General features: G+C 32.2%; 1 protein-coding gene across 1 annotated transcript in view; it reads right to left on the bottom strand.

The window, feature by feature from the left end:
* The window catches only part of LOC106108688 (nephrin), a 196,369-nt gene that overhangs the window by 16,312 nt on the left and 160,661 nt on the right, over positions 1–19,396 (bottom strand). The window contains exons 9-11 of the mRNA XM_013289946.1: positions 19,235–19,371; positions 15,947–16,114; positions 15,284–15,419 (exon numbers count right to left, since the gene is read on the bottom strand). Of these exons, the coding sequence (XP_013145400.1) occupies positions 15,284–15,419; positions 15,947–16,114; positions 19,235–19,371 (441 nt within the window). The remainder of the gene's footprint in view (positions 1–15,283; positions 15,420–15,946; positions 16,115–19,234; positions 19,372–19,396) is intronic.

Raw genomic sequence — 19,396 nt, 5'->3', positions numbered from 1 at the left:
TATATATCTAGTATTTTTTCTAATAATATATTCTTTATTATATCAAGTTTTTCCCAGACTAAGGTAATTTTCACACAAAAAGGTACAAGCGCGTTTCTCCCGACAGATAGCGCTGTTTCGCATAAATAATAAACATTCTTTTGTATTCAAGTTTTCATATAAAATTATAGCGCGTTCGCATACAAATTGTGTAAAATATTACTTGCAGATAATATACAGATAATTTATTGGAAAAATATCGAATTTTTTTGTGCGTTTCTTATTTTTTAATCGTTAATTTCCACTGTCTCTTAAACATATTTTAATCTCTGTAATTATAAATGAGAAAATGAAATTTTTGTACAAATATTTTCCGTGTGTAAACTCACAATACTACAAAATAAAAACTCAAAAACTACTGAACCAATTTTTTTAATTCTTTCAAGTATCAAAAAACTATTTAAATCACAAATAACATAGGGTTATACATTTTTAGACCAATAAAAACAATATAAACTTGATTCACAATAAACTAATTGGTTTAAAGTAACTAGTAATAAAAAAAAAGTTTTATTAACTAGGTGTCGACCGAGACTTCGTCCGCGTGGAATTAAAAAATATAGCCTATGTAAGACACAGATAATATACCTTTCTAATGGTGAAAGAATGTTTAGAATCGGCTCAGTAGTTTTTGAGTTATTTCAATACATACAAAAATCGAAATCTTTCCTCTTTATAATATTAGTATAGATAACAGCATTATGACCAACTTAATATTACTTAATAGTGACGTTATGTTGTTTAATTATGAACACATGAAGGTTTGCACGCAATATCCAATTAACTCTAACAAGAATAGAACGGACCCATTATTTTAATTACCTCTCTGATGGCTACAGATGTAATAAAATTATACTGTCCCTGTCTATTTACTAATTAAGTACTGCAATATTGGTACATACAACTGTATCATGACTTTAGGATCGCAAGTTAATATTAAAAAAGTAAACGTCATCGATTAACATTGATTGTCCATCTCTTTCGCACTCTAACACTATTATATCTTCTATCTCTCTCGAGTAACGAAATGAGCAAACGTGACGCGTCCTTGAATTTAATTTCTCCATTTTTGACGTAACTTACAAGTTATTAAACTTTTTAACAGCGGTAGAGCCCGCTTTAACATCTTCGCACGAATGGGTCGGCTCGCCACCAATACCACGACCACACAGAAGGCAGGTGTTAAGAAGGAGCAGATTGACGTTTCATCTGATGAGTATGATGCCGGAGGCAACTTTATTCTCTTTTCCTTCCCGCCCTTTTGTTATAAGAACAAGATAGAAAGGAAACGTGAATTTGACGGCGGGAAAGACGCATAGGGGCAATATCCTCTTTATGTGCTCCTCAGTCGATTAAGGGTAGGTAACGCATCCACTTTTGCCAATGTCTATGGACAGCGGACGCTTAGCCATTTGGGCGGATTCAGGTGGCCGCTTGCTTGTCACCTGATGATGTTAAAAAAAAAACTAAAAAATTATTAATCTCAACATAGAGATATAAGGTTCTTTATTATAGAACTAAATATCTAAAGTATTATATTTTAAGATATTAAAAATAGCAAATGAACGGCTTGTCCCGATCTAAAATCGTGCCGTACAATAAATACTGTTTACGAGCCTTTGGGTCGGTAACCGTATTCATATCACGTTCGCTTTAGAATCAGCAGTTGCGGGCCGCTATCGCAAATACGGCCCTAATTTAAGGACCCCTGACCGGAACGGTTATTCTGTTTATTTTTATTACCCTGTTAACTTTAGACGTAAAGTTGACGATGTTTACCAATTTTTACACAAATATTCAATAACAATTTTTTATTATAGAGAAAACTCTACAAAAGTAGAGTTTGAAAAAACGTACAGCGTTCAAGTGTTTGTGTCGATATTTATATCTATACATATAATAAAAATGGAGTGTCTGTTTGTAATATCAAAAGAAAACTTTCAGATTTTGGGAAGATGATATTTGCGTTTGTCTGTCTGTCTGCAATCCGCATTTGTTCCGGGTAATTTCCGAAACGGCTGGACCGGTTTCGACCGGATTTCACTAAAGGGTAGCTGACATAGACGGGTATATTATAGGCTATTTTTATCTTAATATTGCATAGACGAAGTCGCGGGCAACAGCTAGTTGTAAGATAAAACTCACATATATCAATTTTCTTGCAGTAAAACTGCACATGTATACTTAACAAGAAAAGTGAAATTCCATACTAGATAGCCAACGGTACACTCGTGCACAGAATTCCAACTACTCTAACGGTACAATGCGGTACAAATATGTAAGAATTAATGACGGTACAGTCGATGATAGAACGATAATGACTCGATGACAACGCTTTTTGCAAGACATCTGTGTATGTGGTTTTATTAACTGAGTAGAAACTTGAGAATTATTGTAATGTTTGAAATAAAACGCAGGTGTTAATCCAAGATGTATTAACCGACTAACTAAAATACGTACATTCATTAGTGTATAACCCGACAGGTGAAGATGTAGGTACATAACAATTATTTATGTCGGTAATAAAATACATTATAGCGATATTTTGTAGAACTAAGTGATTGTTACGTAATACGAGTATTTAATTTTATTTATGATTAGCTTTCGCCTACGACTCTGTTTGCGTGGAATTAAAAAAATGCCTATGTGTTCTTCCAGACTACCCTCTACATCCAAACCAAATTTCTTCGAAAACCGTTCAGTCATTTAGGCTACAAACTTTAATAAACATCCATCTAAACTTTTGCATTTATAATATTAGTATGAAGTATGATTTTATGTTTAATTTTTGGTTTTTGTTACATATTTGACTGTTGCACGTGACTGTACTTAAAGGAGAGTAAAAATGGTTATAATAAAGAGTTAAAATTACGTATAAAGTAAAAAAAATGCAAATCTTTTTGGGTCAGTCACGTAGGTTGAAGCTACAAGAAAAAAAAAAGCATATTTCGCTCGCAAATTCGAATGACTAGTTAATTGGACTATGAAGTGGCAACCCTGAGTATTTAGGATACGTTTTCGACAGATTATTAAATATTTTTTTAGGTTATAATTTCACTCTAAAATACTAGTCAAATTTTAACAGAATAAATATAAAAGAAAGTCGTGATCATTAGTTAGTTTTGATAGATATTGCAAAATGTCAGGGCTGTCGCAACTGATAACTAATTAAGAACGTATAATGAGTACTTGTTTAGGACAGCCCTAGTCCCAGGTGTACTGATAATTGAGAATTGAGTCGAGTAACGCCTCAGTTCATTGAGTCAAAGAAGTGTAATGGCCGCCTTTGTACACTAAATGTATTTACTGCTCTAAGTGGGGGGTGTAATTCTATTAGGGGTAATGCTTCTCTTGAAAAGAAAATTGCTACTGTCGGAATTAAGCAAATTAAAGCCTTACTGTGACGTCAGTGTTCACGTAAGAAATTTTTTCCTGTAAAAAACATTTTTCATAAAAAAAACTAAGTAGCCTATGTGGGCCAGATTACACTCCATCTATGTCACATATCGTCGAGATCTGTTCAACAGTTTAGGCTACAAACTCTAACATACATCCATCCATCCATCTAAACTTTCACAATTATAATTTTAGTAAGAAAATAAGGGGTATAAAGTCAAAAACCAACTGTTGTAAATAGTTTTACCTTGTTTTGGATTACTCTTTTTAATTTTCAACGATTTTTTTTATAACCTAAAATGTATTTTAAAATTAGTTTAACTGTCATTTTTAATATGCATTTATCACACGACAAATGTTATTTACTAGCTTTTGGCAGCGACTCCGTCCGCGGGGACTAAAAAAAACAAAAGCAAGTAGCCTATGTGTTCTTCCAGACTATCCTCTACATCTATGCCAAATTTCATCGAGATCCGTTCAGCCGTTTAGGCTACAAACTCTAACAAACATTCATCCATCTAAACTTTCATATTTATAATATAAGTAAGATATAAAGTTGATGTAATATATTTAAACTATTTAAATATTAACTCAACAGAGCTCTAATCGAATTTACCTCTTCTCTAAAATGTAGGAACTACGGCAAATTACAAGCCTCATGCATATTCAGATGTTAAGGACGTATTTACTTTTTAAAAAGACGAAAATGCTGACCCGCTTGAACCGGCCAAAGAGGTCGGAATGGAAATGCCTTTTTAAACTATATACTCTTTGCCCAATTTTACTCTTTGCCTGATATTTTGGCGGTTTTGACATTTTATACGTTTATCAGTTCGATGAACTGAATATATAAATTATAAGTATTAACAATAGTTAATTTAATTTGACTTAAATGTTATTTAATACTAAAAATATAATTGCTATAAAGAAAGATGTTCCTTTGTTCCTCATACTAAATCTACACTAACGATTTCTTTAACCTCTAAAAAACTGCGTGTGACACTTAACTCCAAAGAACATAATTTTACAAAATTATTTCCTTTATACAATGATTTAATCTTAAAAAGCTTGACTTAAATATATATACGTTAATAATACTTACAGCGTAATAGTGAAACGAACTTTACACATCGATTCATGAGCGCCACTTGCAATTGATTAAAATCAGGAGCTAAAGCGTGGCCTCATTATTTAAGACGCTGTTCATTTTTAAATATCGTTTCACTAAACGGCCGTTTTACATTTAAAATATGAATTTATAGCCACATGGCACAAATGCTAAGTCTGGTCACAGCATGTGCGAACAACTATGTTAAAATATCGTGACATAATAAACCTTAACACATTGTAATAGAGTCTATACTCGCTTAGCAAGATCTAACACTTGGGTATATGGCAGTAAAATAAATGGCTACTATTAAGATATACGCGTTTATTGAACTCGGTGATAATAACAGATATGTAGGGAGACGATTTCTACTCAAATTGTTTAACTAGACGATACTTATGCGTGCCTGGTACCACCCTTAAATATGTAAATCTATACATAAAATAAAATTGGAATGTCTGTTTGTAATATCAAAAGAATAATTCCAGATTTCGGGAAGATAATGTATTTGCGTTATTGATAACTAAAATCGCAATTAAACAATTTTTGTCTGTCTGTCTGTCCGCAAGCCGCGTTTGTTCCGGGTAACCGCGCTGTCAAAATGACGACCGTGACCCTATCTCGCGAACGGGTGCACTTTGGCTGAAAACTAGCTGGTAGAAGGTAGATGCAGGCGGAAATGTAATAGATGACTTTTTTTAAAATCCGCGCTAACGAAGTTTACAGGCGACATCCCGTATTCTTATATACTAGCTATTCCCGTGCGGCTTCATCCGCTTAAAATAAAAACTTTTTCATATAGTTTGTATTTGTAAAACTTTCAATAACAAATTTAAGAAGGCGACTGGCTAACAATTACCGTTACCATAACAATCTTTGTCATTATTGTCTTGTAGTTTTTGTTACTTTCCGCATTATTTGTTTCAATTTATTCATCTCCTAAATTAAATAGCGTGAAAATATAGCCTATATCATGTAAGTGTAGGGCTTTTTAATAAAAAGAATATTATTTAAAAATATATTGTGACGAGCTGTTGCCCACGACTTCGTCCGCGTGGTATTAGAAAACATACGAACTATATAAATTACAAAAAGCTACGTATCCCTCCACAACCGGACATTTCTCTGGGATGAACCTTATCTCATTTGTACTCCAGACTTTGTTTTATATCTGTGCCAAATTTCAATAAGATATGTTGAACCGTTGCAGAATGATCGAGTAAACATTAAAAAACTAAATTAATGAATCCCACGGGAACCGTAACTATTCCCGGAATAAAAAGTAGCCTATGTGTTCTTCCAGACTATGCTCTAAACCTGTGCCAAATTTCATGGAGATTCGTTCAGCCGTTTAGGCTACAAACGCTAAAAACATCCATCCATCCATCCATCTAAACTTTCGCATTTATAATATTAGTAAGATTAGATACTACTCGATTTTTAGTTGTGCAACTAAACAGTTGAAGGCTGCAAAACAATCGACAATCGCTTAACAGTTATGCGTTTGTTTATTCAAAGGTGTGCGCCCGCTGTAAATTTATGTCACCCGCTAGATGTCGCCATGTGTTATATTTGGATATTCTCGTCACAAACTTTAGATATGCAAATGACGGAAATTAGAGAATTCTGACAGTAACTTGAACTGTATAATATGCTTATTGTTTGGTTTAGAATTTATTAAATAAATATCAGATTTTTAAACAAATAAGTAGGGTAATTTTAACGGTAATTGGTAAACTGAAATTGTTTTTAAAATCCATGTATAACCGATAAAGCACGAGAGATTACAGGATATAAAATATACTAAAACTGGCTTTTGTACGCGACTCTGTCCGTTCGAAATTAAAAAAAAACTGTGTTTAAACTATGTTCTACATTTGTGACGAATTTAATCGACACCCGATAAGCCGTTCTGGTAATAAATAGTAACGAACATCCATCCATCTAAACTTTCGCATTTATAATATTAACTAGCTGTTTGCGTGCGGCTTCATCCGTATAAAATTATAGATTTGTTGTTTGCATTTGTCAAATTCTCAATAGCAAATATCAAAATACCAATTAACAAACTATGGCAATCTTGCTTCCTTGATGTTGGCAACAACTTATTATCTCTTTCCCACAATAGGGTTTTTATCCAAAACATTTACCCCTAACTTTAACGGCATGAAAATATATAGCCTAAAGCGTGACGTAAGTGTAGTGCTTTTAATTAAAGAAAGGGTTATTCAAAAATATGCTGTGATTGCTGAGATCTTAGGCAACAAAGAAGTGTGTGTTTACGCTTTATTATAATAGTATAGATAAGAAAGGATACTATTGAAATCAAATATCAAGTTGTTAAAAATAAAATCTTTAGTAAATTGTCTTATCAAAGGTAAAAAAACCAATAATATCAATTTCAAAATACCGTTTTTGTAAGGATTTCCACAATTATAATAAAAGTTTCCACAGAGGTCTTATTTCTCGGTTTTACATTTCAATTTAAACTTGTCTTTGACCGGAAGACAATGAAATGTAAATTTGATCAGAATTTACTGCAAGATAAATTTAATGTAAACTAGCTACCAGTCCTGGGTTTACGTGGACTGTATTTTTTATCTACATAAAGATTTTGTTATTAATAGAAAAAGTACAAGAGATGTAAAAAATGTACGGAAAATGACGATAAAAGTTTTGAATTTAATTAAATTATTCAATAGTAAAAGTTAAAACAAATTATCTACACTATTATAATAAAGCGTAAACACACACTTCTTTGTTGCCTAAGATGTCAGCAATTACAGCATATTTTTGAATAATTCTTTTTTAAATAAAAAAGCCCTACACTTACGTCACGCTTTAGGCTATATATTTTCACGCCATTAAACTTAGCCGCACAGGAACAGCTAGTATATTATAAGTATGCATTTATAATAAAAAAAAACGCTTTAAAAGTAAAGTAATAAAAAGTTGATCTTAATAGATGTAAAAATCAAGTAAATAATAGTTTAGTAATATTAAAAACTAGCTTTCGCCAGCGACTCCGTCCGCGTGGAATTAAAAAAAATGTCAAAAAGAACAGTCTTTGTGTCTTTAGGCTATCCTATACGTCTGTGCCAAATTTCATCGAGATCTGTTCAGCCGTTTAGGTTGAATACTCTAACAAACATCCATCCATCTAGACTTTCGCATTTATAATATTAGTAAGAAATAAGATATGTATATTAAATTCAAAACGGCAAATAAGAGAAATTCACCTGTTGGAACATCTATATAAAAATGTCTGCTTGTCTTTATTTTGCAAGTAATTAAAAGTTTTTAAACATAAAAATAAACAATGTAGAATTCAACAAAATCGTCAAAAAAATACGTTTGTAAGAATTTCCATTGAAAGTGGAGATTTTAAAATTTGTAAATGCAAGATATTTCTCTTCTACAGAACTCGTATTTCTCAGCTCTCCATTAATATATATCTAAGTTTTGTTGCCACGTCATTTACACCGTTGTGGTGTAAGAAATATTAAAATAACACAAGAATTCTTGTTAGAAAATATTGAATATGAAAAATTCGATTAAACGTATTGAAAGCTTACTTTATGGCCTTTAAAATGCGAAATTTAAAAAAAAATCTTCTTTGTTCAAGACTTCAAGACTAACATATAGACTATGGTCTACATCTAGGCCGAATTTCAGCAAATTCCGTTAAGCCATTCTAGAGATATGTAATAAACATCCATCCATCTAAACACTTACATTTATAATATTAGTAAGAAATAAAATATATTTACCAATTTGATACCAAAGGTTTGTTACTCCTTCGTATTTACATCAGACATTAGTGGGTCTATTACGAATAATTCCGTAACAGTTGTCGTATATTGTGACATCATCAATGAAGTGTGAGATTTGTCCATGTACCACTCGTATACGCACTTAAATATAATTTTTATCGATGACGTTACGTAAACGTTGTCACTAATTTTTAAGATATTTTAGTTGCTAATTAAATATATCAGTGATTTTCATAGATATATAGACGTAAAGATAAGATTATATCAAGATTAGCTGTTGCGCACTACGTCCGCGTGAATTAAAAAAAAAAAAAACAAAAGTGAGTAGCCCATGTGAATACATAGGAAAAACTTCCAGGCTATCCTCTACGCCTTTGCCAAATTTCGTTAAGCCGTTTAGGCTACAAACTGTAAAAAAACATCCATCCATCTAAAATTTCACATTTACAATATTAGTAAGATTGAAGAATTCCGCTTTCATTTTATAACTTACACCACACAGTTTTCATGATTAATGGTAGGAAGATAACAAGTTTGTTCTCAGTATGCTTTACCGCTGGTTAAAGGATACCCTTTTTAAAATTCTCTCTAAGTAGAGAACTATTTACACATTTTTAAATGCAAGATTTCCTTATTTCAATTTTACTAGCTCCTTAAATGACTAGCGTGAATATCTAATTTCTCCAGGTATCCGATATGCAAATATCAAAATATGATATTATGCATGCATATACGTCACCTTGCATATGCAATTAATTACAATCTTTGCATAACTTAGCATAACTTAGAACGCACTTGATTCTTGACTCAACTCTTAGACATAGCTTAGTACATAACATGTTTAAAAATATGTAATTCACATTTAAAAGCCAGTTTTGTGACATTTATTCTAATTGATGAAAGCGCCATCTAGTTGAAATTACAAACAGTAATCATTGAAAAGAAAGCGTTTTTCTCAAATCTAATTTAATGTAACATATTCTATGTATTGAAATAACTCAAAAACTACTGAGTCGATTTTAAAAATTCTTACACCGTTAGAAAGGTAATTTATCTGCGAGTAACATAGGTTATATTTATTAATTTCACGTGGGCGAAGTCACGACCTAAAAACTAAAAAATAAATTAATTTTACCAGAAAATGTTAGTAGAACGATACATTTATTTAATAAATACTATATCTCAAAGGTAAAAATCTACGTCTAAACAACAAGGCTTTAACAAGACCGTATAAGTTCCCAGCAGGAAGTTTTTATTACCCGCTGAGCAAGCAAATTAGCATTTAAAATTGCAATTAACAAATTCATTAATTCAGCCACAACACTACCGGATGCCGAGCAATAAACTTTTAAAACAGAGTAAAGACAAAGAGATAAAATATAAACAAAATGCTCAAAAGAAACTAGAAAGATGACTACTGATTGTACTAGGAAGAGGATGATGAAGGAGTGATGAAGGAGTGATGACTGAGATGACGGATGATAGAGTTATTTGAAGGACGAAAACCCGCGCCACTATGGGAGTAGGATAAGTCAGGGGAGATGAGTTGTACAACGAAACAGTTGAAGGCTGCAAAACAATCGACAATCGAACAGTTGTCCGAGAGTTAAGTGTGCGCCCGCTTTAATATTAAAACATTTATAAGATAACTTAGCTTTCGCTCGCGACTCCGTCTGCGTGATATTAAAAAAAAAACAAAATCAAGTAGCCTATGTGTTCTTCCAGACTATCCTCTACATGTCTGCCAAATTTCATTGAGATCCGTTCAGCAGTTTAGGCTACAAACTCTAACAAACATCCATCTAAACTTTCACATTTATAATATCAGTAAGATTTAAATATTTTAGTATCAAAATCAATTAACACTAACTACTGAAGACATCAAGTAATTGTATAACCAAAGAAAAACATTATTATACAAATCAAACAATGGGAACATTAAAGACAAACAGACGGGAATACAAACCAAACAATTGAATAGAAAACAAGTTCCTTGACACCCTTATAATTCAAACTTACAGTCAAAGAAAAATAATATTAGTAATTAAATAAATATCTTCCATCCATTAATAAATTTTATTTAAGAAACATGTTAAAAAATTGTTTTCAAACGATTACGTCAGTCGCATCCGCACCGGAAATATGATAATTCTCGAAACCGGAAGCGCTGTGCGGTCGCCATGTTTACGCGAAGCTACTTTCAGTGTATGAAAATTTTTTAAAGTTAAGTTTTTAATTTTTCACGAATTTTTTGCACCCACTCGAGTTAGTAGAAAGTTATTTCGACGTTAAAGTTAACTTATATCATAACGACTGTCGAAATAACATTTTTAAATAGAACACATTTGAAATAACAAACTGAGTTTAACTTGTGAAATTAGTGTCACAGTCTATAGAAATATTTGATAGTATTGAATATAAATTATTGTGGTATTGTGTATTTACCCTTATAAATAAAACAAATATATAAATAAACTAGCTGTTCCCGTGCGGTTTCATCCGCATGAAATTATATTATTGTATATGTTTGTCAAATTATCAATAGCAAATGTCAAAATGACATGACATGACAAACCTTAGCAATCTTCCTTCTTTGATGTTGGCAACAACTTATGGTCTCTTTCCCACATTAGTGTTTTTATCCAAATATTTACCCCCTAAGTTTAATAGCGTGAAAATATATAGCCTAAAGCGTGAAGTAAGTGTAGGGCTTTTTATTAAAAAGAGAGTTATTCAAAAATATGCTGTAATTGCTGACATCTGAGACAACAAAGAAGTGTGTGTTTGCGCTTTATTATAATAGTATAGATAAGTTTCGAAACTTGTGAATAGATATTAAAATTAGTGTATCCCAAAGGAAACACAACTATTTCTAAAACTAGCCTATGTCGTCTTCCAGACAATTCTCTACATCTATGCCATATTATTGAAATTTCTTGAGTAGTTTAGGCTACAAACTGTCATCCATCATTCGCATTTACATCAATAAGAGTAAGATAAAATCTTATCAACTCGAAGTTATATAAATACTTAAACGCGTACAAACAAACCGTGTTTCGTTCACTATTAAAAACTCCATACTGTATTGAAAGAGAAAATTAATCGCCATAAAACCTGTTCGTATACACGAGCCTTTATTGTCACTAACACAAGTTGAAAGCATCGGATACATTGAAAAAAAAAACCTTTATCCAAAGCCGAAACGTGAAATGTTTCCACCCGAACTCGTCGAATAAAAACCAAGCCTTTCCAATCACGTATGACGTGAACCTTTCAAACACATCGACTACGCTCAAGATATACGTGAAGGTGAATCAGCATATAGGAACCCATATTTATGATGTATTCGAAAAATTATATGACGATATGAAAATATTATACAAGCTTTCTCCCGCGAAATCGTGCGCGCGATTAAAAAAGTAGCCTATGTGTTCTTTCAGATTATCCTGTAATTCTATGACAAATTTCATCGAGATCTGTTCAGCAGTTTAAGCTACAAACTCTAACAAACATCCATCTAAACTTTCGCATTTATAATATTATTCATGTTAGAAACATTTACCTTGAAAATGTAAAATTTAAGTCACTAAATCGGTTTTATACGCAAAAATAACACTTGTCCTCCTAAACACTCATTTAAGTAACTTACGACAGCCACAATAACTTAGATGAGACATTAATCAACTTACAAAAAGCACTTATCAAGTCATAACTATACTGTACTACTAACTTAAAGTGATATTTTCCAAAAATTGGATTTTACAGGCTTTAATTTCAAGTTATTAATATGAAATTCAATTTTAAATCATTAAACTTTGAGCAAGTTAAGTTATGTCTACATGTTAGCCTTGCTTAACTAAGTACAAAAAGGGGATAATAATGTCGCAAACATGGGGCTAATTAACTGGAGATACGCGCGAGCACGCCTTCACTTGATATACAATTCTACGGATGTTTTGAATTTCAACACGGATTGTGTTGGACGGAAAAATAAGAGGTAGATTGAGATATTTTTACACTCAGAGTCAGTTCGAATATTCCCTTAGTGAATCATTGTAAACATCTAAAGCAAAAACAATTTATTCTGACTATAAACGGGTGAAATGTGTTTACTTAAGTGAAATTCACTTTTTATATCTTAATACTAAAATATTACTAATAATGCGAAAGTTAAGATGGATGGATGTTTGTTAGAGTTTATAGCCTAAACGGCTGAACGGATCTCGATGAAATTTGGCATAGATGTAGAGCATAGTCTGGAAGAACACATAGGCTACTTGATTTAGTTTTTTTTAATTCCGCGCGGACGGAGTCTCGGGCGAAAGTCAATTTATATATATTGAACAATAAAATTTACATAAATTCATAAATTTTATTTAAACAATCATTAAGATATAGTTTTATTGCATACGATAAAATACTACGATATACATAGATGCATTAATATTTTTATTTCAAACGATAAACTTGGAATAAATGAGTTTTAATACTATGACAGCTGCTGCTCGCGACTTCGTCTGCGTGAATTAAAAAAAACAGCCTTTGCTAAGTGATAACATAGCTTTTAACGGTGCAAAAAAATTTTGGAATCGGTCCATTAATTTTTGAGTTATTTCAATACATAGAAATAAAAATTTGTCTCTTATTAGTAATATTATTATCGTATAAATTAAAAATAGCGATGACCTTCGATTAACATTTAAAGAATCTCTCGCTAGTTGGTTTAAGGGCCCGATTCAAAAAGCATTTTAGAAACCGCACGCTTAGTGAGGAGTTTTCTATATGCAGCCCTGACTACTGGTTGCTTAGTGTATAAAATAATTTTATCTATACTCCTATATCTATATCTATACGTATATTATAAAGAGGAAAGATTTGATTTTTATATTATTATATGTATTCGATTACGTAAAAACTATTGGGCAGATATCAAAAAATAGTTTAACATAGAAAGGTAATTTATCTGTAACATAGGATATATTTTTTATTTTTTTTTAATTACACACGGGCGAAGTCGCGAGCAACATCTAGTCTAAACTAATTTTATAAAGAAGAAAGGTTTGTATTTTTGTACGTAATAAAATAACTCAAAAACTACTGGGCCGAAATTCTTTCACCATTAAAAACTAAATTATCTATAGAAACATGGGATTTAATTTCACGTAGAAAATCGGAACTAGTATATGTTTAATTATTTTTGTATGTATGTAGTACTTTTATAATAAACTAACTGTTCCCAAACGATTCATCCGTATAGAATTATGAAAATTTTATTTTATTGTTTACATGTCAAATAAACAATTGCAAATGTCAAAATACCAATTACCTTATTATGGCAATTTTGTTTTCTTGATGTTGGCAGCAACTTATGGTCTCTTTCCTACATTAGGGTTTTTATCGAAAATATTTACCCCCTAAGTTTAATGGCATGAAAATATATAGCCTAAAGCGTGACGCAAGTGTAGGGCTTTTTATTAAAAAAAAGTATTATTCAAAACAATGCTGTAATTGCTGAGATCTTAGGCAACAAAGATTGTGCGTTTACGCTTTATTATAATAGTATAGATTATAATTGATCGGTAGCATATCAAGTTACAAAAGATAGAGTAACTTCATAAGAGAAAATCTCCCGACTCAATGGAGATTATCAAATTATGTTCGTTCTGATTATCTCGTTAGTGACGATATATTTTCCGGTCACGTAGGGGGCGCTGTTAATGCAGTGTGTTAGACCATCTTGCGTGTAAGGCCACTTTAATGAGCTTACATGATTTATTGGATGAATGAAGACTGATTTTTAATTAATACAATTGTAAAATACACAGGTGTCTTTTAAACATTGTCTCTGTTATTTCAGTCCAGTAACCGAATTAGTTGGACTGGAATATTATACTAACACTATTCCAGTTTTATTATTCTTGTAAAACAAGTTAAGCATTATTTTAAGAATGTTTTTGAACCCTCTGTCAATATCAAAAAATACAACAAGATCTTTGCAATATTTTTCATGTGTGTTATTTTTTTTGGTCTTTATACAATAATATTTCTACCCCTTTTAATCATCATCATCCACTTGCCCTTATCCCTTATGGAGGGTCGGCACAGTATGTGCTGCTCTTCCATACATCTCTATCAGCCGTCATATCTGAATACACTCCTTTCTTCAGCATATCCTCTTTCACACAATCCATCCATACTTTCTTCGGTCTTCCTCTACCGTTGTAGCCATCCACATTCAATCTTAACACTTTCTGGTTTATGTCCCCATCATTTCGTCGCATAATATGTCCATACCACGCTAACCTTTTGCTTCTCAATTTCTCCACCACTGGCGCTACTTTTAAACTTCCTCTAATGTACACATTCTTAACTTTATCCAATCTTGTCACACCACACATCCATCTTAACATACGCATCTTAGCCACATGCAATCTCCTTTCATCCGCAACTAATTTCTACCCCTTTTAATATCTTTGTAAAAACAGAGCAAAACCCTACAGAGATGTCAAGACATTTAAAATTCACTATCTATACTAATATTATAAAGAGTAAAGATTTGTATTTTTATATGTATTAGAATAAATCGAAAACTACTGGGTCGATTTCAAAAAATCTTTCACCATTCGAAAGGTAATTTATCTGTGAGTAACATAGGCTATATGTTTTAATTTCAAGCTGGCGAAGACGCGAGCAACAGCTAGTAATTAATATAGTCTTATGTGGATATTTGGTCCTTGACGCTGTTATCGTTACTGTCAGAAAATATGTAACACCATTACAGGCACAGAAAAAGGCTTAAAAAAACCTTTTGTAAGCTTAGTACAAGGATCTTGTGACATTTTTTGATCTTCACTACCGGCTCCGCTACAGCTACCGGGTCAAATAACTTTATATTACAGAATAGCAATTTTACCGGGTCAGAATAGTTTGTCGCACTATACAAGGTTTAAATAATTATTACTACTACTTACATAGGACGTTGATGGTGTGAGTGGAGACTACATTCTCTGTGAGTTGTGCGTTGATACCGTGACACACGACCACCACGGATCTGCGGTTAGGTTCAACCACCACTGTGATGTTGGATGTTGTTATCCAACCACCTGGTAGAGAGAAAATAAAATTGTGTTCATATAAAAAAATACAAGTGTTATTAAACAATTATCAAACTTTACATATACAGAAAACACGTGAAATTAATCAAAGAATCTGATATTTTAATGTGCTTTTACAGATAAAAAATACAACACTAAGAAACGCAAAGAAAAACAAATAAGTTACATTCTGTTTCTATTTGTCATTCATTAGCCTTCACTAGTCTAGATCACATTAAAGAGAAGAAAGTATTTAACAACTTCTAAGAGCGCACACTGGAGACTAAATAACCTTACGGTAGTTTAGTTTCCCTATAATTTCTATAAGCTTATTTGGCGCGCATAATACTAGATTTTTAGTTGTGCAACTAAACAATTGAAGGCTGCGAAACAATCGACAATCGCACAACACATTTCGATTGTTAAATCATAGCACACTTTTGCTTGCTCTTAACTTTTATTAAAAAAAATATTCAAATATCCATTAATAACAACTTTAATGTACGCATCAAAATAACGTTAAAATAACTGTTTACCTTCAGGTGAAATCACAGTTCTGTTACTGGCTTCTTTGTGATGCTTCCCCAACACCACCCACTTGACATCCGCCGCTGGGTTGGATGGTGCTGTGCTGCAACTTAGCGGGACTGGATCTCCCACACGAGCTTCCGATGGACCTGATATCGTTACGTGCGCTGGCGCGACTGGAATGAGAGGGATTGTTAAAATATAACAGTGTTAGAGCTCGCTTTAACATCTTCGCACGATTGGGCCGGCTTGCCCGGTGCAATACCACGACCACACACAAAACAGGTGTGAAGTGGAAGCAATTTCGCGTTTCGTTAATAACATTATCACAACAACTAGCTGTTCCCGTGCGACTTCATCGACATGAAATTATGAAAATTTTATTTTATTGTTTACATTTGTCAAATTATCAATAGCAAATGTCAAAATGACATGACATGATGACAATATTGCTTCCTTGATGTTGGCAGCAACTTATGGTCTCTTTCTCACATTAGGGTTTTTATCCAAAATATTTGCCCCCTAAGTTTAATGGCGTTAAAATATATAGCCTAAAGCGTGACGAAAGTGTAGTGCTTTTTAATAAAGAATTATTCAAAAATGTGTTGTAATTTCTGACATCTTTGGCAACAAAGAAGTGTGTGTTTACGCTTTATTATTATAGTATAGATAAATGTACATTTACAAGAATCTGTTTTGATTTCAAACAAAACGTTAAAACGTCCTTCGCAGACCATTTAGGAAGTCTTTAAAAATTCAAATTCGTAAACGTTAAAACACTCAAAGTAAAAAAAAAACGAAAATTCTTAGAAGCAATCGTGGCGTTAACTTTTCTTAAAAACTTTACTCAAAACTTGGACATCACGGTGTTTTAACTTACCATTTTGATATGAGAATGATTTAAATGCTTTTCAAACTTTATAATAGCTACCGGCCTTTAAAAATTATTCATAAAATATCTCTACGTCACTCAGAAATAATATAGTTTTCAAATGGTTAAAGAATTTTTGGAATACTCGGAATAGTTTACACAAACTTAGACATTTAAAATGTCCACTGTTACTATTTTTTTCTTTTTTTTTTTTAAATACTAAAAGGGAATCCTTAGTAAGATCAACATAACATTCATTTAGTGTATTTTATAAATTAACTTTTGCCCGAACACAACATTTACTAAACTATAGTATATATCTATGATAAATTTCATCGAGATAAGTTCGCTGTTATAAAATACTAGCTTTCGCCCGCGACTCCGTCCGCGTAAATTAATATAAAACAAAAGTGAGTAGCCTATGTATTCTTCCAGATTATCCTCTACGTCTATGCCAAATTTCATCGAGATCTATTCAGCAGTTTAGGCTACAAACTCCTAACAAACATCCATCCATGTAAACTTTCGCATTTATAAACAATATTATTATTAAATTGAAGTAAATTTTCAATAATTACGTCTCATATCCAAGCCAATAGCATTTCTAAACGATTTTCATTGTAAATAAACTTTCTAAACTGCTCAGGGAATCGGCGACGTAAATCTTTAGTGATATATACGATCTTCCGTACCAAAAGTTTAGACGCGTCTCTTGAAAAATAGGCGCGTCCGTACCGTATAGTGTTCGAACGGTACGGACTTTCAAATGGGATTTGCCCATTTAGATAGATTCGCTTTTCAAACATTGGCATCTGGTTTCTGTGAATTTCCCCCACCCCTATGTCCGAAAACCAATATTGAAACATTTTAGTGAACAAATATTATTCGTAAGATTTCACGTATTGTGGAACATAATGGATTTCTTTACGTTTCTCGGATATTTCTTATTGGAAATTGAAAATTTTCCTTTACATGCAAATAAAAAAGAAAATGAGGTTGATGATTGAAAAACTTGCATTATTAGAAAACGTTACTTTCAAATACCTGTTATATGTACCAAGAACAAGGGTCTAGGACGAAAAAATCTAAAAAAGTATTAGTAACGTCATCGAATAAATTACCTAAATTTTCGACCTGTCTTCACGTATTTATCAATTTATTTTACTCAAAATCACAAGTAATAAAAACTTTAAAATAACTTAAAGCATATTAACGTTCAAACAATAGCAAATATCGACGTTTGTGGGAACCGTTTTCAGTGTGACGTCACAGACGATCCCTTCCCCCTTGCCTCATTGCGGCGAACAACAGTCACGTAGAAATTACGACAATTCACATTTCTACACCAAATTCTACACAATTTAAATCTAAGTGAGAACTAAAATTATTTTAAACCAACAATTTACGTAAACTTTATTCTCATGAATCATAATCGAAACAATTATAAACAAAACTAAAACAATAAAACAATAAAAACAATCGCAATTCAACATAAACTAAACAATCGGTCCATTAAACATAAAAGTATTCACAAAAAGCTTTAAAAAGCTACACTCGTAAGCTACAAATATAAACATTCGTATCAAAGAGCTTTCACCCTTTGCATCCTTTGATAAAGTTACCCCATCAAACAAGGGTTGACTCAGTTATTTAAATACAAAGTCTATTTGCAGATGTTTAAGGAATTATTATAAATTAACTTTAATTTAACATTCCTTAAATAAAATTTAATAATCGAATACAATAAGACGTTATTTGTATTTTTTATGTAAAATTTAAACCGGAAAACTATTGGACATTGAATTATTATAACAAACTTCCATTATAAAAATAGACAAGATTTTACAATTACTTGTGTTTTAATCTTACTAATTTATACTATTATAATAAAGCGTAAACACACACTAGTTTGTGACGTAAGATGTCAGCAATTACAGCATATTTTTGAATAATTATTTTTTTAATAAAAAGCCCTACACTTGCGTCACGCTTTAGGCTACATATTTCCACGACATTAAACTTAGCGCGTAAATATTTTGGATAAAAACCCAATGTGGGAAAGAGACCAAAAGTTGCTGCCAACATCACGGAAGCAAGGTTGCCATGGTTTGTCACGTCATGTCATTTTGACATTTGCAATTGATAATTTGACAAATGTAAACAATAAAATAATATTTTCATAATTTTATGCGGATGAAGTCGCACTGGAACAGCCAGTATTATAACTAACTGGGAAAGTTTAGATGGATGGATATTTCCAAACTGCTGAACGGATCTCGATGGTTGTCATAGATGTAGAGGATAGCCTGGAAGAGCATAGGCTTACTTTTGTTTTTTTTTCACACGCGAAACGATTGGCTAGTTAAATCTAGTCAATAATAGATGGCGCTAGTAGTCGTAGGAGGAGAATTAAAACCATACTTACATAGTACAGTGAGATCTATTTCAGCCTTCAATGTGTTACTTATCATGACGTTTTTCGCTTCACAAGTGTATCGTGCCTTGTTGTCCGAAGCATCCGCTTTGAAAGACAACACATTTTCCGACATCCTGCCACTAGTTCTGTAACAATGGAAACGTAGTTTTA

The sequence above is a fragment of the Papilio polytes genome, unplaced genomic scaffold (genome assembly GCF_000836215.1).
Source record: "Papilio polytes unplaced genomic scaffold, Ppol_1.0 DF821400.1, whole genome shotgun sequence".
NCBI lineage: Eukaryota > Metazoa > Arthropoda > Insecta > Lepidoptera > Papilionidae > Papilio > Papilio polytes.
This window is presented reverse-complemented; position numbering and strand designations above follow the sequence as displayed.